Source organism: Hippoglossus stenolepis, chromosome 6 (assembly GCF_022539355.2).
Source record: "Hippoglossus stenolepis isolate QCI-W04-F060 chromosome 6, HSTE1.2, whole genome shotgun sequence".
Taxonomy (NCBI): domain Eukaryota; kingdom Metazoa; phylum Chordata; class Actinopteri; order Pleuronectiformes; family Pleuronectidae; genus Hippoglossus; species Hippoglossus stenolepis.
The window spans coordinates 7,116,566-7,138,280 of NC_061488.1; the positions used below are offsets into that span (position 1 = coordinate 7,116,566).

The 21,715-nt window shown below is 40.9% G+C and overlaps 1 protein-coding gene across 2 annotated transcripts in view; it reads right to left on the minus strand.

Annotated features, from left to right (window-relative positions):
- Positions 1 to 492: 492 nt before the first annotated feature.
- Positions 493 to 21,715, minus strand: part of LOC118110500 (adenylate cyclase type 6) — a 38,995-nt gene continuing 17,772 nt past the window's right edge. For both annotated transcript variants that reach the window (XM_035158285.2, XM_035158286.2), the window contains exons 4-24: positions 16,687 to 16,836; positions 16,089 to 16,210; positions 13,315 to 13,426; positions 12,171 to 12,298; positions 11,930 to 12,088; positions 11,339 to 11,480; positions 10,398 to 10,526; positions 10,282 to 10,310; positions 10,053 to 10,197; positions 9,865 to 9,962; positions 9,214 to 9,301; positions 9,007 to 9,123; positions 8,175 to 8,333; positions 7,892 to 8,067; positions 6,674 to 6,700; positions 6,554 to 6,583; positions 6,081 to 6,213; positions 5,664 to 5,927; positions 4,937 to 5,141; positions 4,700 to 4,824; positions 493 to 3,345 (exon numbers count right to left, since the gene is read on the minus strand). In XM_035158285.2, the coding sequence (XP_035014176.1) occupies positions 3,217 to 3,345; positions 4,700 to 4,824; positions 4,937 to 5,141; positions 5,664 to 5,927; positions 6,081 to 6,213; positions 6,554 to 6,583; positions 6,674 to 6,700; positions 7,892 to 8,067; positions 8,175 to 8,333; positions 9,007 to 9,123; positions 9,214 to 9,301; positions 9,865 to 9,962; positions 10,053 to 10,197; positions 10,282 to 10,310; positions 10,398 to 10,526; positions 11,339 to 11,480; positions 11,930 to 12,088; positions 12,171 to 12,298; positions 13,315 to 13,426; positions 16,089 to 16,210; positions 16,687 to 16,836 (2,667 nt within the window). In that variant the 3' untranslated portion in view covers positions 493 to 3,216. The remainder of the gene's footprint in view (positions 3,346 to 4,699; positions 4,825 to 4,936; positions 5,142 to 5,663; positions 5,928 to 6,080; positions 6,214 to 6,553; positions 6,584 to 6,673; positions 6,701 to 7,891; positions 8,068 to 8,174; positions 8,334 to 9,006; positions 9,124 to 9,213; positions 9,302 to 9,864; positions 9,963 to 10,052; positions 10,198 to 10,281; positions 10,311 to 10,397; positions 10,527 to 11,338; positions 11,481 to 11,929; positions 12,089 to 12,170; positions 12,299 to 13,314; positions 13,427 to 16,088; positions 16,211 to 16,686; positions 16,837 to 21,715) is intronic.

Genomic DNA, 21,715 nt, shown 5'->3' on the forward strand with positions numbered 1-21,715 from the left:
GTCTTGTGCTGCAGGGTAAAAGAAGTGAAACTTTGTGTACTTGTGTGAACTCTAATAACATCTTAAGCAGTGTCATTGAGTACAAATAGTTTTATAATAGCGCTCTGATGGAGTATTATGGCCACTTACAGTGGGGGAAAATTGAAGATTACGAGAATAAGTTATGAGAATGAAGTCGTTGTGTTGTGAGAGTAAAGTCATCATTTTAGTTCAGGTGGGATATCAGGAAATCAGTCTGTCACCTGCATTTAAATGAGGAATGTGGAGCAAGAAACTTGTCCAACAGTCTCTTCTGAAGAAAGAACCACACCGACTTGTTGGAAATTTGATCTTTTGTGGAGGAGGAAATGTTTGGAATAGCAACCATTGAGCTGTGACTTCAACGTATGTGTAAACACACTTCTTCTATATCCCTCAGTTCCAATCAGCCACCAGTTGATACATATTCACAGCACATCTAACACCAAAATTAAATATATGACCACAAAAAACAGCCATTGATTTTTTTTATTTTTTCTTCAAGGGGAAATGTTATTTTTCTCTTTGTCATAGTCCTCAACTCTTCTCGTCCTTCAGCTTTGCAAAACACTCCCCTCTCAAAACTCCTCCAACTCAGGGAAAATACAAATAAAACAAAAACAAATGCGGAAGGATTCATCAGGCCTGAGCAAAACACTGTTTCAGTAGTATGGGGACAACCTTCCTCCCCTCTCATACCCCCAAAACATCCCAAGAGTTAACAATCAACACAAGTCTATGGACAGCCAATAGAAATAGGATACATACAATGCACATTTTTATAAACTCATGTCCATTCTATAAACTCTTTGCTTATATGAATCACTCATCATTGGTCACAGTTCACGTGATAGTTGGTGATCTCCCTTACATTGCTGTACTGTGGTGCACCCACTGTTCCCCGAGGCCAAGTATCATTGCACAGCAGGGGGCCGATAGCACAAGGCTGCGTGAGCTGGCTTTGGTACAAACATGATCAACTGTTGGATGCCATTGTTAGAGTGTGGCGGAAGAGCTGTAAGTCAGGGCTGATTCTCCCGATAACAAAAGTCGAAGCCGGAGAAACAAAGATCACCGTGATGATTAGAAGGTTTACTTCTCGACAAGCCCTTATCCCGTTCTCTCCGTTCAAACGTCAGCAGTCCAGACAGAGCAAGCAGGCACAGTTCCTGTTAAGTCTTATTCTACAATTTGATTTATATTAACTTAAGGCAATCAAACTCAGCTAGTAGTTTTTTCCACTGAAAGACTGAGCGGGGGGAAAATAATGAAAGAAGTATGCATGTCGGCCAAACTAATTCTGCCTGTCCTGTTCACATAGTGTTACACCAGGGATGTTACTACTTTGAAGTTTAATGTACGGACGGGAGAGCTCATTTCAAAGTCTGACTGAGATTTACAATACTGCAATAGTGGCGTAAATAAAAAAAAAAAGCACAGTGAATCATCTGTAAATGTGTGTTTACTGCTATGCTTACGTGAGCATACACCACTCAGGCTCCGCTGCAAAGGCAGCTAATGGTTATTACTATCTATACATGATCATCACACCTACCACCAGTTGAAATACTGTATTGTACATTAGGATTGAACAGTTGAATTCATTGGCTGCAGTTGATCAGTTGGTACCAGTGAGCTTGAGCTTTTCAACTGGCGTTTTACTAGAAAGCGTGCTGGTCTTTGATCCTTATCATTGGAATGAAATGATCATAATAAGCTTAATAATTAATCAGAATCATCAGAATAATAATAACAACATTAAGAATATACAAATGATGGATACAGAAGTGATACAAAATACCCTACATTAAAACAAACATAAATGAAAACAAGATACCACAATCAGACATGCTTCAAAGCGGTTATGTTTGGCAAGAAAGCAGTTTTGTTGTATCATAAAAACCTCACAGTGAAAATAGTTATGCCCCTCCTGGATTACAAAGCACAGTATTCAGTCAAAATCAATATATTTATATTTTTTTCCTTCATCTATTTCTTCTTCATAGAAGAATCAGGATGTGTGGGATCACTGCGCTGAAATCCAAGGCCCACCTATCCTGTCCCGATGGCTCTGGAACAACTCTCTGATCTAAGTTCCTTCATTTCCATTTGCACCAAAAAAATACTTGTCTGAAAGGGAAGGAGCCATTGTTGACAACATACTGTTATGGCTGAAACCCGCCGTGCACGGGCTGCTCAAGCTCTAAGGAACCAACCTGACATAAAATGACAATGAAGAGGATCCTAATTCTAGTCGAAGCTATTTAAACTCCTCAGAGAGCGGAGATAAAAATATATATTTCACTTTCCAATAACATCCATAGTCATCTTTAGCAGTTTTGTCTAGAGGTTGAGGGCAACATTATAATTTAGAACATATTTGATCAGCGTTTTGCTGCCTGAATGACAGACAAAATAAATAAATTGTACACATTTTATGAAAATAACGACGCAGCCTTTGCTGCCTGCAGTCGGGCAAAAAAGACAAAGGGTTCAGGTCTGCTGCCTAAAAAAACAGAGGCGGTGGTCATTGCTGACTTTAGCGAGAACATATCAAACATGTCTTGCCTTGCTTTTAGTAAATACTTTAGTCTTTGGTCAATATATTTCTCCTCAGTTTATACATATATTCATACACACACAAATATGCATGTACATACACACTTATAAACGTGTAATAAACTGGATATTTGTGCACGCATGTATTCACACTTCTTCATAAAGGACCTTTTGCACAAAACATCGAGATCGAAATAAATAATTAATCCAGAAAACAAAATATGAGTACCTGTTCATAATTCATGAGATAAAAAAATACAGAAAAAGAAACACAAAGTAAAATTAAAAAGTAGCCTTATGTACAGCGTTAATCTTCTTTTGACACAGGCTAAAAGGCGTTGTTTTAAATAAACAGACTTTGCATCTTTCAAGAAGCCTGAGAGAGAGGCTAGACATGAGAAAAACACTTGTCCTTCAACATGTACGTGGGCCAAAATGGCTGCCAACCGAGAACATTTTCCTCTCATCAAGAACACTTTCCTTTTTGAAGTCTTAAAAGGGTTTTTTTTCCCTCTTCGCTGGGGATTCAAGTGATGGCATCTCTAGTTTTTAGTCGCTCCCTCACACTGTGAGTCCTCACTCAGTGGTGCCGTGTCCATGCCGTGGGAATTGTCCCAGCATCTGCTGTTGCCACGGCTGCTAACTGTTGGGCGGTCCATCATTCAGGAAGTAGGTTGTCATTTCCCCTTTACCTTTGACCTTCACAACCCCACGACACTCCAGCACGTAGCCTTTGTCTGAGAGCACCTGGTGGAGGTCTGTGGTCACCTGTGAGCAGAGCAGGAGGAGGCACAGTCACGGGATACATTTGAAATTTACCCAAAAATATATCATATTCACTTTTTAAAAATCAGGTAAATAATTATTTTTGAGTCAGACACAGTTCTATATATTAGGTTGGCCAGAAAAACAACTTTTAATGATGCCAGTGTTTTCCTATGTATTGCGTGTTTAGTTTAATTCGACAACTGTTTGCTAAAATGTTTGTCATATCAGCTTTTTAAGGAGTTTATAGTTTGATTTGCTCAAAATAAAACAGTGCATTTAAAGAGGTGCCCTGCTTTAGAATATGGGCAATGTCTACACACGTTCACTGGAGAGCAGCTCGAGCCACATTTTTTTTGTATCTGAATCCGTCTGAGCCAGAGAGAAAACTGTCCGTGGCCGACCCAGCCCGACAGGCTTCTTGTTTTTTGTATCCAACCCAGATGCAGTTGATGAAAGCTGCACTGAGCTCGTTTTTCCCTATCACGCAAGGTTATTTGTTTTCTCAGATTACAGACATGTGCACTGCGAAACATCAGCCCAGCCGTTGTACACGCCCCAAACCTGAATATCATTTCGAAATGATTATCTGAGCCTCGACAGGTCCTGACGGGCTCTTGTCACTAATACAAACTGATATTTTATGCAACAGCCTTTGTTTGACAAATTTATTCTCAAGAGACAATTATGTTATATTGACAAACTGTAAATCCTTCATTGTCTTCCTCAAACCTGTTGACTTTGTTTGTTTTGCCGTCACCTGGCTGCTTGACGAAAAGGTAAATATTCTCAGCCGTGAGAAATAAAAGAATTTACAACCACAATTTTCACTCAGGATCATAAATCTGTCTTTAAAATTTAAATTAATAATAATGTTACCTTTGTCGTGATGATTATTTTAATTGACTGATGTTTGTTCAGGGAAGAATCCAACAATTTCATTGCACCTGAGGGTTAGGGACAATTTTACCTCTTTAAATTCCGGATCAGGTGGAGGATCCAGGAAGGTTTTTTTGTCACTTTCTTTAACATTGCAAGAAAGGACGTTTTTTGACATCTTTTGACGCTGACGTTCCAGTGAATAATTCATGGATCTTAACGAAAGACATTTAGGAGACTGGTATCTATGAGTGTTTGTAATCTGGTGAAGCTTTATTGAATTTAAGGGGACTGATGGGCCACGGTGGAGGTGTGCGCTCTATTGAGTGTCATTCTAGTTCTAAAATGTATTAAATCAAATACTGTAACAAATCCCATTCTATTGTCAGCTTAACTTAAAAAAACATATAATTGGTGTTTTGCATTTAAAACCCCTGTTTGGGCTGAATTTTGAAAGTGGTGAGAAAGAAAGTCGTACCTGTATGCGGTCAGGTACACCCGTGCTGTCCATACGACTGGCCACGTTGACTGTGTTTCCCCAGATGTCATATTGAGGCTTCCGTGCCCCGATGACCCCTGCTACCACAGGTCCAATATTCAGACCTGGGAAATTAAAGATAATTGAAAAAAAGAAATACATCACAGTGCATCAACAAAAGCTGCTTTCTTACTAGTTAATTACTGTCACAGATAGAGAGCGGTCATTTCCCCGTACCTATCTTCATCTGGAAGTTGTTGAAAGAATGCTCATTGATGTATTTCATCTGTTCTCTTAGTCTCATGGCGTAGTCGGCCAGTGCAGTGATGTGGGAGCGACCCTCCTTGTCGTAGGTGGAGTCATTGAGGCCGGAGGCCGCCATGTAGGTGGAGCCAATGGTTTTGATCTTCTCGAGCTGCCTGAACTTCTCTTCACTGATGATCTGAGACATAATAAAAAAAATTGAATCAGGACTTGTTGTATATCTCCGTCATCTCCTCCTCGTCCTGAGTTATGGTGTGAAATAATGGGTAGTTTCTACTGAACATTATGGTAAAATGCTCTGTATCTATATAGTGCTTTTCTAGTCTTGATGACCACTCAAAGCGCTTTACAGCTCAGTTTTGCCATCCACCTGTTCACACACACATTCATACAGACAGTGCTTCTATGTGCAGCATTCTACAGAACATTATGATGTCACCGTGAAATTGACTTTTTGGATATAAAATGTTATCATTATATTCAATTAGACATTTCTCTTAAAATTTGTCATAATTAGAGCATTCATTCTTGAGATATGGCCAAAAACTCAATTCAATGATTTGTGAATTTGACCTTTGACCTTTCGCCAGCATAATCTGATCACATGTTCCTCAGATGCCGTATGTTTGGACTGACTGACTGAGCAGAGGTCAAATCTGCAGAATAACAGCGACTCACACATTTTTTACAAATACTTCACCTCATCGAAGTCAGCGATGATCTCATTGAGCAGCCGGAGACACTCCACTCCCTCGTTGTTGGCCTCCAACTCCACGTAGAACTCGGAGAAATTGCTGATGGAGGCGAACATGACGGCCACGCACTCACACGACTGGTAGTACAGCTCGTCGTTACGCCGCTCACGCGCCAGGAAGTGGGCGGCCACGTCTTTAGGCAGAATATTGTGGAGTAGGCGACGATTGTAGGCTTGCAGCTCCTCCATCTCCTCCTTCTCCTCTGTGGCCTGGGAGTGAAGCGTCTTTGTTAGATGTGTTCATCTCTTATTATGACACGTTTCTTTATTCATGGAGAACTTTGAGGCATCTGCAGCAGTGTTACAAGCCTGTTTGTAGTTCAAGTCAAATGGTGTCCTCTAGTGGTGTGGGGCGGTACATACCTGTAGTTTCCACAGGAAGTCGAGGCGTGCAGTGGATTCGACCTGCTGGGCGTGCAGGTACAGTGCCAGGACAAAGACTGTGAGGATCACTGGAGTCATGACCCTCAGGGACACTTTGGTCACAACAAATGGGCTGTGAAGAGACAGACTCGTGGTCACACTAGGCTCAAAGATACAGAAACTATTTTTACCTATTTCTACTTTTTATTAATGTAATGGGTGGTCTGTAATGGTGCTTTAATTAGTTGGTTTGTGTTTTTATATTTTAATCTATTCTTTTATTTGTGAAGCACTTTGTAGTGAAGTAAATAATAACCTGACCTGTAATGCAGTAGATATTTACAACAACACCAAATGGAAATACTTGTACAGTGCAAGTACAACTTAAGTGTAGTAGTTAAGTAAATGAGTAAATGTATTAAATGTACTGTAATATTAAGAGATAAAAATCTTCAAATGCAAAACAATCTTACCACTGGTTTGTAGTTTCATTGAAACTGGACCTAAAAGGAAAAAAATTACAAAAGAAACATTTGCTTAAATAGAACAAATTATAATTATTATATTTAAAGTATTAAAATTTGAGATCTTACCATTGAGCATTAGTTTCATTTAAATCACTGAAAAAAAAAAGAAAAGTCAGATTATAATACACGATATATTGCAATTCATACATAAATATTGTCAAATTGGACTTAATGTGGACTTTTGTTGGACTCTATGTTTATGGACTTGTATCTTGTTTTTTCCTTGTGTTTGGTTTTGTGTCTCTGTTGTTTACTCCTTGAGTTAAGTTTTGTCCATCCATCCAAATGGAAATGGAAATGGTGCGAATCCCAGCTGACATTGGGCGAGAGGCGGGGGACACCAACATACAAAGACACACAAAGAGCCCCCCCAACCTCAATCTGAATGTGTTTGGAATGTGGGAGGAAGCTGGAGCACCAGGAGAAAATCCACGCAGACACGGGGAGAACATGCAAACTCCACACTCCATATCAGTTATTTCCTGTTTTATTTTGTTACCTACCCTTGGGTCTCACTTGACATCCCGTCTTTGTCTGCCTTTCCCCCCCTACCCTGATTATCTTGATTCTTTGCACCTGAGTCTTGGTGACTCCTGTATTTAAACCCTGCGATCCCTCCTCTCCACTTTGTCTTGTCAGGTGTAGTCCTCATGTTTTCCTCCTGTAAGTTGCTTTGTTTTTTGACCTTGCCTTTTTACCTCAGTGTTTTTGGATACATCTGCCTTTCCATGTACCAAACCTTATTTGTACTATTGAAGACTGTTTGGATTTGGGTGAATATCTCAGGTTAAAGTTCACCGAAGTTAAACTCCTTGTGAAGCCACGCTGCGATGTGCCTCGCCACAGGAAGCGAATGTTAATACGCCCCCTCAATCTCACAGATTGGAAATGAACAGAAGGCGAAAATTTGCCACTGACAAAGTTGCGCATGTGTGACCGAACCCAAACGATAAACACAGAGTTCAACAATATATCATAATAGATTAATCAAAAGTCCTTTAAAAGTTTAACACAGAACAGAATCAGGACAAAACTGATACCAAATGATGGTTTTACTGCTTTAATGCTGAAAACCCTAACAAATTGTGCCAAATTACTCAGTATTTCCAGATTAAATTTACAAGTTTAACCTAAATAAAGTAAAGGATTATATACATCAGGAAATATGACATTAATGAATAAGTAAACAAGACAGAATATGACCAAGAATTTGTTTGAGCTGAGGAAATTGTATTAATTGTATCCTGCTCTCTCTCTCTCTATGTACATCCAGTTGGCACTCACATGGCATTGGAGGTGACAAAGAGGTCGGCGTTGTCGAAAAGTGCTACTTGTGGCCACTCCACCAGCAGCAGGAAGATGAGCTGGATGAGCAGCATGAGGGCCAGCTTCCCTATGCTGCTGATCTGCAGGAACACCGAGCAGGCCAGCAGCGTCAGCAGCACGCTGTAGCTGAAATACTGACACGAGCGGGAGACGGCGGCGTCACACAGAGGTATGATCCACAACACATGTCAGAAAAAAACAAACACACAAACTAAAACATGGTGACGTAAGATGAACTCACCTCAGGGAAGGGGCAGGAGGGGCCCTGGCTGGGACAGATCTCCAGACCCCCCTCGACAGACACATTCAAGCTGCGGATCAGACAGGGCGTCACCAGGGCTGCAGTGGTGTTCAGCTTCTCTGCAACGCATGCTGCTAAGCTCGTCGTGTCACAAGCAAACTGCAGGAAACACACGTGCACACATGTTCATGACAGTTTTCAACACGAATGATCGGTAAACTGTGTATGTGCATCCACATTAAGATTTTGGATTTATCAAGTAACCATAGGTGGCAAAAGTAGAGACATTCTTTACTCAAGTAGACGTTCAACTACTTGAGTTAAAAACAACTCGAGTGAAAGTATAAGTACTCATTTAACATCTTTACTAAAGTAAAAGTATAATGACTTATTCAACCTCATGTAAAAGTATAAAAGTACTGGCTCTAAAATGTAAACAAAGTATAAAAGTAACGTTTTTTTTATAGGTGGTGCTCAATTATGCAAAATAAAAAACTGGTAGTTTCCCATAAATGCATTCAAATGAAAGTAAAGTTTTGAAAATATAAGGAGAAGAAAGTACAGATATCTGTGATCAAATGTGGGGAGTAAAAGTTGTAAGGAAAAGAAATACTCTAGTAAAGTGGAGATACCTGATAAATGTACTCCAATGCAGTAATGTGCTTTGTTACGTCCCTCATTGTAAATACCAGTATTAGAGCTGTTGTTGTTAACCTGTATTGATATCACTTGAAAATGCTAATATGGACGCAGATAGTTTCAGTTTGTTTTTAAACTTCATTCAGCTTGATGTAGATGACGATGTTTGAGCAGCAGTTACTTTCACACTTACCATATTAACAAAGGCAGAGATGAAGACGAGGATGATGGTGAAAACTCCAACCAGGGTGCTGTTGGTGCGAGACTGGACAATCTTCTTTGAAACAGTCTGCATCGCAGCTGGAAAGAGCTACAGCAAAGAATTGACAGGTCAAATACACATATGCATATAAAAATACGAGCCAGGATTCTGTTCATGTTTCTTGATGAGCTCCGCTACCTTGATGCAGGAGTATATGGCACAGATGAAAAGGATGTTGGCGAGAATGAAGAAGATACTGATGTAGATTCCCAGCATGACTGGGGTGCTGCAGGAACACAACAGAAATTAAGTTATAACTCAGCGTTTCGTGTTTCTGGTTTGTTCGTCTGTTCGGTTTGGTTCATTTGGGCTGGTGTAAAAGCTGTCAATCAAATTCTGGCTTATCCGGGACACAACCGAGAACAACTCCGGTGTTTGTTGTGTTTATGTTAGTGAAAGCAAAACCCACTAACCACAGGACTGTTAGAGAGAATATATGTGTTTTTAGGATCTGTTAGCTTTCTGTATAAGCCTCTCAATATATTCACCTGTAACCATGGTAACTCGTGAGTGAGTATGAGGATTTTTCCCTGATGGATTAAAAAGTTAACATGAGTTAGAACAGAGGTTCACTTGTGTCCTGCTCTGTGTATTTTAAAAGTTCCACGATAAAAACTGAATGACAGCAACAAGTCGGTCTTAATTCTAGAACTAAAAGTTGGCAATGTGATATTTAATATTTGGTCCAAACCAAATGAACCAAACTACAGATGTAAAAAGAACCAAACAACACAGACAGTAAATATTGAAGGATTTACATTGTAGTATTATGATGTGTGTAGTACTCACTGTGGAAAGATGACAATCTGTATGAAAGATATGAAGCAGAATACGAGTAGAGTACAAGCAACATAGCCTCCAAAACGATCGTCCACCTTCTTAGAATACTGTGACAGGAAAAAGAAGAGAAGAAGAGCGTTAGAACATGTATCAGTTGAAGAAGCAGAGGAAATAATCAGAGGTTTTTTAGTTTGAACCTTTTTCTCCAGGCTGGAGGTCTGGAAGGTGAGCAGGAACTTCTTCACGTGGTCTTTTCGTAGCTGGTCAATGCTGCGAGCGTCAATGGCTCGCCCAAGAAATTCATCCACCTCATCCTCCGGGTTCATGGCCTCCTGAACGCGGCTGCAAAGAGAGGAGACACAGATCAGACGGGCGATAAAGAAAAAAAGCAGGTTTCCCTTCACACATTAAAGAATCACTACTCACTTGTCTTTACTGGAGGTCTCATCAATCCCCTGAGGAAGAAAACAGACGGACACAAATTAAGACTCCGGCAGGCTGGCTCTATCGGCACAGAGGAGCGTGTTGATGTTGAGCCTCACCATTTGTCTGAAGACTTTAGAGTCTTTGGTCCTGGAGAAGGTTCTGTCAGGGACCCAGCGCGGCATCAGCCCCTCGTTAGAGTTGGCTCTCGTCCGCTGCATCTTGGCCATCATCGCCTTCTCCTCCTTCTGCTCACAGGCAAGAACACGAAGGCTTGAATAACTCACTCAACAGACAGGGAACGATAATAGAAGTTCTTACAGTTTTGTCACTGTTGACCTGCACGTCTCCACTAAAGACTTGTACATAAAGATGGATGATGCATCTCTATTTCTTCCCACTATCCAGAAATGAAGCTAAGACATACGGGATACAAACGCTGCCATCATGCACATTTGGAGACAGAATCTACGCTGATACATCCATTTGTCCGATCGTGAGTCAGTCTCAGCTGTCAATCATGTTTCACCCCGTTTTAATTGCATGAATTAACTAATTAAAACCAAAATTAAAAATCAATAAAGAAGTGACCTAAGAAATAATAATAAGAAAAATGCATTTGATGTGTTCCATGTCCCATCCACTAACATGGAGGAAGTGGGATTTATAACCTACAGTGCAGCCAGCCACCAGGTGGTGATAAAGACGCTTTGACTCACTTTCGGGGAGGAGTTATGTCATCCATCTTTATTTACACACCACCAGCATTAGACCAACTGTACCCTGTGTGAAATGAAGCAGCCCCCTCATTCATTTAAATGGGCTCTGTAGCGTGGGTCTAAACTCTCAGTTTGTTATGAACCACTGTGTCTGAAGAACAGAAGGCATCACGCCCGCGTCGACACGGCCCTTTTTAAAGTTTGGGCTATTTCTGTTCTGAACACCCACTAAAGCATCAGTGGGTTCTTTCGGCCTCAATTGGAAAACTGCAATCAATTTTCAATTCAGTTTCAAGTTTAAATTTGTAAACCTGAGCCGTGTGTGTTTTTCGTGCACTGACCCGTTTCTCACTGCAGCCGAGGACCAGGAAGGTCTCGATGCTGTTGTCCTTCAGATACGCATTCCTCTCTCCTCCGAAACCCGGCTCCACCTCGTAGTCTCCATTAAGATACTGCAGCGTGGCCTTAGTGATGTGGATCCGCCTGCACAGACAAATAATATCACATGAAACTACAGGGACGTTTTTCACACAATTTAAAAAAGTCTGACATTGGTCTTGTTGTTGTTCTTGACTTGATAAATAGATGTCTTATAGGGAAAAGAGATTTAAATGTTTCATAAAGTGATCAACTGTTCTGTTATCAGTTGAACAAAGACAATTAATCGAATAATGATCAATCAATTGAGAAAATAATCAGATAAATCTATAATAAAAATAATGGTTGAGTTGCAGCTCCACTATAAACAGATAGTAACAAAACTATGTATATATTCCCACAAACTAAATTTAACAGTTTAAGCAAGAAGGAGAAAAACTTTCTGCTTAATTGATTAATCTAGTAAATGACAGTCTGATTAATCTATATTGAAAACATTTGTTGGTTGCAGACTTTTCTGTAAACGTGTGTGAACCTGTGTTTATTCCTCTCACCCGGCTTTGCCTCCCGCTTCCATGTGATTGGCCAGCGTGACGTCGTTTGACCACACGTCAAACTGCCACTTCCTGAGTCCGAGCACGCCGCAGTGCACGCGCCCGCTGTGAATGCCAACGCGCATGTTAACGTTGACCCCCGTCACCTCGCGCACCAACCTGCAGAGGAGCCACAGAGCAGAGGGTCAGCAGAGGACAAAACTTTCAAACGCACACTCGTACAAACGGGAGTTCTACTCACGAGATGGCCTCTATCATGTCAACACCCATCTCCACACAGCAGTGGGCGTGGTCGGCCCGGGGTTCAGGCAGCCCGGACACACAGTAGTAACAATCACCCAAGATTTTAATACGTAGACAGTGGTTCTCCTGACGAAGGGATACACACCAAGCAAGAGAGAGAGGGAAGGAGAGGACGAAGGAAAGGAAAACGTTTAGAAGAATAAGGGTCACTTAAACAGAAAAAAACTTGAGGATAATGTCTCAATATTACAAGAATACATTAGTAATACGAGGATAAAGTGTAATTTAACAAAAGAAATTCTACATTTAAGAGAATAAAGTTGTAATATCACGGTACTAAAGTAATATGTCATTTTACACGGGATCAGAAGATCAGCCTGTTGCATGTGTTAAAATGATGTTACGATAATGTCGGTAACTTATACTTTAGTACGCAAGTTTCACAATAAACAAAATACTTCATCGTTTGGCTCATCAGCACCATTTTATGTAAAACGATACAATTACATCAAAGAACTATAAACACTGGAACAGGTTTTGGTCAATGTAATCCGAATCACTCTTTCAGAGAAACTTATGTGGGACAACATCCGTCAGAACTCCTCGCTCTGAGTTAAACTACAGTATATTTCACAGTTTATATATCAAGATAATATATTCAGCAGTGTTAGTTAAACACATCATTATGTTTTCCACTATCTGTTTATGCAAATTCCTCTTTTTAGTGTCCTCTTGCAGTGTTTACTTACTGAGCTACTAATACAAACTTGGTAACTTCAGATCGTGTCCACCGTGTTTGTTTACCTGAAACTACTGTTTGTTTACCTGAAACTACTGGAGTTTTATTTTAGCTTTAGTTTAACTTTATGTTTATTTAGATTCTGTTCCACATCACCTAATCTGAAATGTATCTGGGAATGTGTCTTATAATAAACAGGAAGAAGGATCACAGCGAGAAAAACCTGTTGCAAGTGAACTTTTGAACATTATGAAGCCAAATCTTTAAGTATGAATCCGTGGGGAGGACACTGTTCGCTTATCGTAGCTTAGCACAGGTACTGGAGGCAGAGACAGCCTGACCCTGTGGACGTGTGTGGACGTGTCTCGTCAGACATTGGAGACAAGTGACTGCAGTGACTTACCGATGCCAGCTTGTCAAAACGGGCAAAGAGTTCATTGAGTGTCATGACCAGCTCCTGAGCTGTGCACTGAGAGGCCAGGCTGGTAAAACCCTCGATGTCTGCAAACAGGATACTGTGGGCGAGAGAGAGATGTTGACAGACGGCGTGAGAGAGAGAGAGAGAAACAAACAAACATTACAGGAGGAGGTGCGCAATAAAATATTTCCCTTCCTACCTTGTGACAAGAGGCATTTTAACCATAAATAAATTACAGGAGCTGGGTTAATATCATTTGTATTGTTTAGCAGTAACCCTTTATTAATTATGTAATTTAAAAGTATGTAAAGTATGCTGTTTCGGCCGCTAAAAACAATAACAGAAGACGTAGTTTTAATGATGTTGTGAAGCAGCGTGGGATCATGGGAGTTGTCTTAACAACTATTGCAGATGAAAATCTACCTGATGTGACTCAGCTTCAAAACATGTTCATAGATGAGATGAGTTTTATTCACGTTACGCAGCAAAGGGCCGATGAATAACGGTGATCCATTACGAGTGACCGATAAAAACAGTGGAAGGAAAACATGTGACTGTCTAACTGGCGAGCAGCGTGTTTATCCTTCATCACACGTGGAAGTTATTGCAGAGACAAATAAAGCCACAGGTAAAAAGGGTATTACGCAATTAAAAGGCGGCGGCTACAGCCGTTAGTTACAACACATGTTTGTGATGAACCTTTTCAGGTTTGGACGCACTAAACCCGACCTCCAGCCTGGAGTGAGCGGCTTCTCACTGAGGTTGAAACATGCCTCAGCTGCACTGGCACTAAAATGACGTCCTCGTGAGAAAAACTGTGAGTCCAGTCCGAAAACTGTACAAATATCTTCAGAGGTTTGGTATGAACGTTTCATATCTGTGTTGTGTTATGTTGTTATCAGGGCTGCTGACCTTGAGAGAGGCAGGAATGTTGACCTTAAAGTCTTCTGAAGGCGATCTGAGCGTGTGTGTGTGACTGTGGTGTGCAATGTGTTTGCTCAGTGCTGTAATTGAATGTGTGCTGAAGCTCTCCATCTTTAGGGATTATCTTATCTTGGCTGCTGGTGATTAAGTATTCCCTCACTAATGTTAATTAGCCTCCACTCTGCCAAACCACTCTACCCTCTGCTGACACTGTGAGCGCGCTGGTATACGTGTGTGTGTGTGTGTGTGTGTGTGTGTGTGTGTACGTGTGTGTGTGTGAAATGTTCTCAGGAAGAATGTGTTTGTTTTTGTTTTCGATATTAAAGGATTAATGAATAACAGCTTAGCGTTAATTTTTATGTTTTGAGGATGACGTCACATGACATGATCATAGTTGGTGTTATGCAGCCGCTCTTTTTTTTTTTTTACCTCTGCCAAGGGTGTTTTCCCCCTGTCCGTCCGTTTGTTTGTTTGTTTGTTTGTCAGCACGATTACGCATTAACAATTTAAAAGATTTCCACGAAACTTGGTGGAAGGATTGGACATCGGCCAAGAGAGAAAACATATAATTTTGGCAGAGATCTGGACAAAGGGGCCAAACCAAGATTTACTTTCTTTGGCATCGGGTTTCCCGGTTTTCTCAGGGAATAATTCATGGATCTTGATGAAAAAAAATTAGGGGGACTGATATCTATGAGTTTTTGTAATGTGGTGCGGCATGATTGAATTTAGGGAAACTGTTGTGTATATATACTGTTGCCATATAATAATATATCTTATTCATGATATGATTCGGGATACTTTGCCTTCAAGCCCACGTCATGGGACAACTGTATGTGTGATACTGTAACTAAAACCAGATCAGTCTCTGCTGGGACTTTATTTTGGATGAGGAAATATTGTATCATCACACAGTTAAAACAACATGTTATGATATCATGTTGTTATAAAACAGTCACCACGAATATTACAAGTGACTTAGCTGATTCCAGAGCGGTTACGTAAAGAGCGGCTAGTGTTTGCCAGTCTTTGTTGTTTCCTTCCAGCTCTGTTAGTCCTTCACTCCCTATGTCAGAGTATAAAACTACTCAAATATTTGCTAAAATGTAGGTGGAAGGTGATCACAAGCAGCAGACGTCAAGTTACACAACGCAACACATTCCCACTTCCTGAGGGGACGGGAAGTTAAAGACAAACTAAGGGTGTGCTTGTTGCTGATATGCTTATGGTTGATTTTAGCCTGGACGACAAACTGTAAAATAATCAGAAAGCTAATAATATATTTTTTAAGCCAGAAAAATTGGTATTTATTTCCAATAAAGGCTGATGAAATTTGGCACAAACATTGAGGGAAATAATTCTTGTTTTAAAGAAAAAAATGTAAATTATGTAGTAGTTCATTAAAAAATGTATCTGTTGTTTCCAGCTGGATTAAAAAATACCTAAGGTTTGTGTTTCAAACTGATATGAACACACTTTTTACGGCAGCTAAACGGCACTGAAACATATTTCTATCTGATTTCCTCAAACCAGACCTGTGAGATAAAGTGACTCAGTGTGGCACATTTACTGTAACTAAAAATAAACTACCAGCTAATGTTTGGCAAATTATGTGGAGCATTTCCAGGAAATTAGCTGGAATAAACACTACCTGTAAAATGAAGAGTTACCGAATATTATTTCTAACCGTAAAAGAGATCAGATACTGATTATAACTCCTTTTGACCGAACGTGTAGTCACTGTGTTTTGCAGTAAGTGAGAAAACACATGCAGGTTGATGATTAATCTAAAATCCACATAAAATCACACGGTGAAACCCAGTGTCCCGGCTGACCTGACATTGTCATGTTTCTGGATATAGATCTTATGAAACATCATGTCTTCCTTCTTGGCATTGATGTCAGCCTTCATCTCCATGGCAACATGCCTTGGCAACACTGACAGCAACAGACGTTCCTGGAAAACACACAGAAAAGAAGCAAAATGCAAATTGTGTCCGTCACAATATTGTCTGTGTTGTGTGTGTGTGTGTGTTGCTCTTTTAATCATGTCCCTGATGTCACTAAAACTGAGTCCCAGCCGCTACAGAGCGCTGGTCACCAAAGTTTATAAAGGGGAGCTGTCAATCAGGACATTTTACCCAATTTTTATAGCGTCAAATAACTAATCATCAAAAATGTGATGTGTAATTTGACTTTTCAGTCTGGCCCATGTCCCATTCACTAACATGGAGGACGTGGGTTAGGGTTTATAAACCTATACCGCAGGCAGCCACCAGAGGGCGATTGAGAGACGTTTTGGCTTCACTGTTGGGGAGCTATCACGTTGTCTATCTTTATATACAGTCTATGGTTGGGGTTAGTGTTGTTGTTGATGAATTTCCTCACAACTATTGTGTGTGTGTGTGTGCGTGTGCGTGTGCGCCTGCCCACCTGTTGCTGGTTCTCCCTCTGCAGATGTAGTCTGGCCTGGATGTATCCTCGGGTCTCCTGAAAGGCTTGTCTCTGGGAAACCTCGGCAGGGTAGTGGGTACAGATTCCAATGATGTTAGTGCAGAGGAAGATCAGGACGTTAGCGCTCACCTGAAGAGAAGAGGAGAAACAAACGATCAAATTTAAAACGAGGACGGAAAGAGAACGATGCGAAACCTGTGAGATAACGGAGGGAGAAAGTTGTATAAAATAGATCAGTGCGAGTGCTTTAGTTATGTGTGGTTGTAGTTGATATTACTTCCTGGGAAAGAAATGGTCTCATGAATCAAACCCTCAGAACAAGCACACAGGATAGGATGTAAAAGTGTAAATAAAAAAACATGTTTATCTTTGAAATAAGCCTAGATGTGGTTTTCTGTCAGTTTAACCTTAAATCCTGATGGAGCCTTTGACGATGAGAGGGACATTAATGCAGACAGAGAGAGTAACGTCCCTATGAGACGCCTAAAGTGCTCAACTTTACTGGAAAATCCCTGTATAAAAAACACATGAAAACATTAACCGGTGACAGGATTTATTGCAAAGTTATAATACTAGTGGCATGAATTTAATTCCCCTGTTGACCTCCTTTGTCAAACACTCCTGTTCCCTGGGTCTCTCAGGAAACTGCTTGTGCATTCAAGTCACAGTTGAACATAAGTTAGAGCGTCTCTATCTTTAACCCGTGAAACTGAATGAGCAAGATTTAGTTACTGGAGGGATTTTAATCAAATTGCTTAGATCTGATTGGACGTCTCAAAAGTCCAGGAGGAAGATGAGGGCTTAATGGTCAAAATAGACTTAGACCGCTTTCTTTGTTTATTTTATGTTAATGTAAAGCATCAAACTGCATCGTACTTTTATGTTTTAAGGAAGACAAAGAAGGAAGCAATCTTTACTCGGAGTTGCTGAGTATTTGTACCCGATATATACTTTCAAATACACAAAAGTACACACAAGTACACACGCTCACAAAACATTTCCTCTGACAGGAAATGGTCCCGTTTGTGGGATCAGTCGTCCCCTTTGCTCCTCTCAGTTCACTGACCACCTAATCATTTTTACAGCGTGCTCGTCTGCTGCCGCCTGTTGAGCTGCGTCAGTGGTTAAATGTGTTGCTGCAATTGGGGAAAAACCTCCTGTGTCCAACAACAGTCCCTGAGTGCACGGTGGAAATGCTGTTGACCCGTTAGAGAGCCACTTCCTTAAGAGAAGTGCTCTTGTTCACAGCCTGGATGTGACACACTTCACTCCAGAGGCTACATTTGGACACTAAGGTTTGGGAGCGTGGACCAGAAGGAAGTGCAGAACTGGAAAACTGAAATGATAAATAATAGCTTCAGGCCTTTCCTAAATAATTCTGATTAAGAATTAGTGTTGTAGTTCAAAGTTGACACGTGAAAACTAGAAAATGGAAATCACAGAATTGAAAGAAAGAATCAGGATAAGGACTAGGGTTATGTTTTAATAACTTTTTTATAACAAGGCATCTGTGCAGCCCATGATGAACATACACAGTCCTTCATAACCTTTTTGGTACCAACTAGGTTTAAAGAACTTTTTCAGCACGATGCAGGTCGTTTTTCCGTTACTTGTAAAGAAATCAACACCAGACGACGTTTCAGATCAATTCTTACATCTGCTCATGAATGCAGATACATTTAAAAGCCCACACGGACTGTTTACCTGCCTGCAACCAGGTCTGAACAAACACCATTGGTCACTAGAAAAGGAAACCAGAAAGCTTCAAGCCACAATATCTTATAGAGATTAATAAATTCCATGGTTCTTCTTCAAAAGATCACCACAGTTCCACCTCAAGTGTTTTATCCATCGATGACAACCTCCTTTGCTTTTCAAGTTTCCCTTGAACTTTTGTCCAAATATGTATAAAAAAAAAGATCTTAAATGTTGTCTGAAGATCTTATATCTTGATTTTTCTCAATTGTGCCTCATTCACATTCTCAGATTCCAATCAGGGTTTCTGTTTATGCCGTGTTTCCAGTACTTGCTACAAAAACATGGTGCAATCTTGAAATTGCCCATGTCGAGAACATTTCCACCATCAAAAGAGACTCGTTGGCAATAAATGAAAAAGTATTTACCATGGCTATAAAAGAATTCTCAGAATAGCAATTCCGAGTAAAGGTGACCCAAGGTGCCATAGTTTACATATGTACCATAGACACAGGAACAGAAGCAGATGGGTAATGGACGGATGAGTTTGAAAAGAAAACAAACAAGGGGTGAGGTTTAAAAATAATAGGCCGGCAGTGTAATGGACAGCACAGATAAATGGGAAAAATGTTGAGGATAGGCAGGAAAAAGGTGGTGATGATCAGGGATGAAGGAAGGACAAAGACAACGCGAGGACAGCGAAGGAAAGACGAGTGAGTGAGACGGAGAGACAGACAGAGAGCAGGACAGATATAGGCCACAGTGACATTAGGCAGATGGCTCCGAGCGCTCAGCTCTGTTTACATTACTCTCACTGTTCAAGTAAAAATAGCCACCAGACAAAAGTGAAACCTGGAGCATGGTGTTTGCAGGTGAATACCTCCTGTCAGTGCGTGTGCAGTCAACGTGTGGATATGTGTTTTCTCTGCACATGCGACAGCTGCCGTACGTATTTCTCTGTGGAGATTCACTCGACGTGCGTCCCACACTCCAGGTGTCTGAGCTCACAGGCTCAAACTAATTGCTTGCTTTTCTCAAGAGGGCAAGGGCTAGTGGGTTGACAGAGTACACAGTAAGGTCCTGTGTTTACGCAGCAGCACTCCGCCACTTTAGGAGTCCTGCTCGGCAGCGTTTACCTGCTACCTGTGCACGCTGCCACGCTCTCAGTGCGAGGCCGCCGCACCTGCTCGTCTCCTCTGTGCTCAACAACACGTTCATTTATCGAAACTCATCACTCATTGCCTCATCCTGTCGGCCTCTACCTTTCCTGGCGCGTCCAGCACCTTTACACTCCCCGTCAGGTGGACTTCATGAATGAGTTACCAATATGATTATGGAGCGAATAAAAATTGTTAAGTTCAGTTTTTTGAAGATGAAAATAAAGCAGGGATTGAACATCACGTCCTTGGAAAATCCTATAATTGTATTTTTAACCATTACAGCAGTCGTCATTTCCCCGAGGGCGACATGATGGAACATCCACAAACCGGCTGGTCTGTGGAGAGGACCTCAGCCTAATCCCTGGATATCAAAATGGCATTATGTAAGAGATGCTCTGATCCAGACAGGAAACACAGCAGTGACAGTGGCCATTCAGCACAACATAGATTAAAATGTATTTTACAAAAAGCCCCCAACAGCTTAGGGAGGATATGGAGACATAATCAATAAATGATCAACATTGTGTGTGTGTGTGTGTGTGTGTGTGTGTGTGTGTGTGTGTGTGTGTGTGTGTGTGTGTGTGTGTGTGTGTGTGTGTGTGTGTGTGTGTGTGTGTGTGTGTGTGTGTGTGTGTGCGCGCCCTGTATGAATAAATATACACATACATTTATATACTGTATACACACATATCTAATGCATGTATTTATATAATGTACATCTTTATCAGAAGGTGTAGAAGTTTGAAAATTGTAGCTTCAATGAAGAAACACAACAAACTGATACAAAAAAAAAAATCCACCCATTTACCTAATATTAATTTCCTTCTAAGCATGATATACTTTATTTTAATTCAATGTCAATTTTATTTATATAGCACATTTAAAACAACTTGGTTGACCAAAGTGCTTCACAAAGTATTAAGTGTATATAATGATTTCTCTTAAAAATCCCCCCTATTTGAAACTTTCTTTGTTAGGACATATTGTCTTATAAAATGTTATAATAATAAAGTTATTAAAGTGAATCTTAAAGGGACATGAAGGTTTGTACAATAACAACAGCAGTAGTAGTGAGAAGTTTCACTAAAATCGATGAATCTCAGCCCGATGGTGACACGAGAAGAAACGTCAGGAGATCATCAAACAAAGATGAGATGATCTAATCTAAGGAGGAATCCCTTGATTTGCGTGACCAGCTTGTCCCACCCTTCCAGCTGTCGCTTAGCAACAGAGCTGCAGCTGGACACGACAAAGTTTCAATGCCCCTTTCAGTTCAGTTGAAGCTCGATACTCGGGCATCACATGTGTCGTCGCTTGCCGAAGCACAATGACTCCCGGGACAGGTTGACCCAGAGGAGGATCCACCCGTTGGATCCTTTGTTTCTCTGGGATGATTGAAAGTATTTTCCTGCCGCAGATGGACAGTCTAGTCGGGCCGCTGTTACGCAATCGGTCTTCACATGCAGCCGACGAAAGAAGCCTCAGCTCATAAATGCCTGCTCAAAATTTCATGCTCATCCAGTTGATAGTTTGATGGATAGATGGACATTGCAACCAGTGGAACCCTGTGATAATGATGTGTGGTGGTGTGAGTGAGGAACACAGATGTCTAAAGAAACATGTGGCAGGAAACTGATACCAGCGGCCTATCACTGGCGACGCCTCGACAGCTACACCGCACGCCTAACGTCTCCGAGCTGGACGAGCAGACGATGATAGGAGTGGGGCTAATGGAATATTCAGAATCTGTATTTATAATTTTTATGATGGATTTAACACACCGGCTATTTACTTTCACAGGAAGTCTGCTGTCCTGACAGTGAGTCTATAAACATTGACTTTTAAGGCCATCTGGCCCCTCTTCAGTCTGGGCGAGAGTTTAAAGAGCAGAGAGCATCGTGGGAGAATGTGGACGAATGGAACATTTAACAGCTTCCTGCAAAGACTGACACAGATCTAATGTATCAGGAGGAAATTACATGAAGCAGAAATAATCAATAGTTCACATCAACAAAGGATCATGTGGCAGCTCGCATGTGAAGGAGTTTGCTCACCGTGACAAATCCACAAGGAACCGGAACGGCTCTCAATAGGCCCAACAATCCTACTCTTGATTTTCTAGTTCTTATAGAAGAGATAAAAAAGAAAGAAGG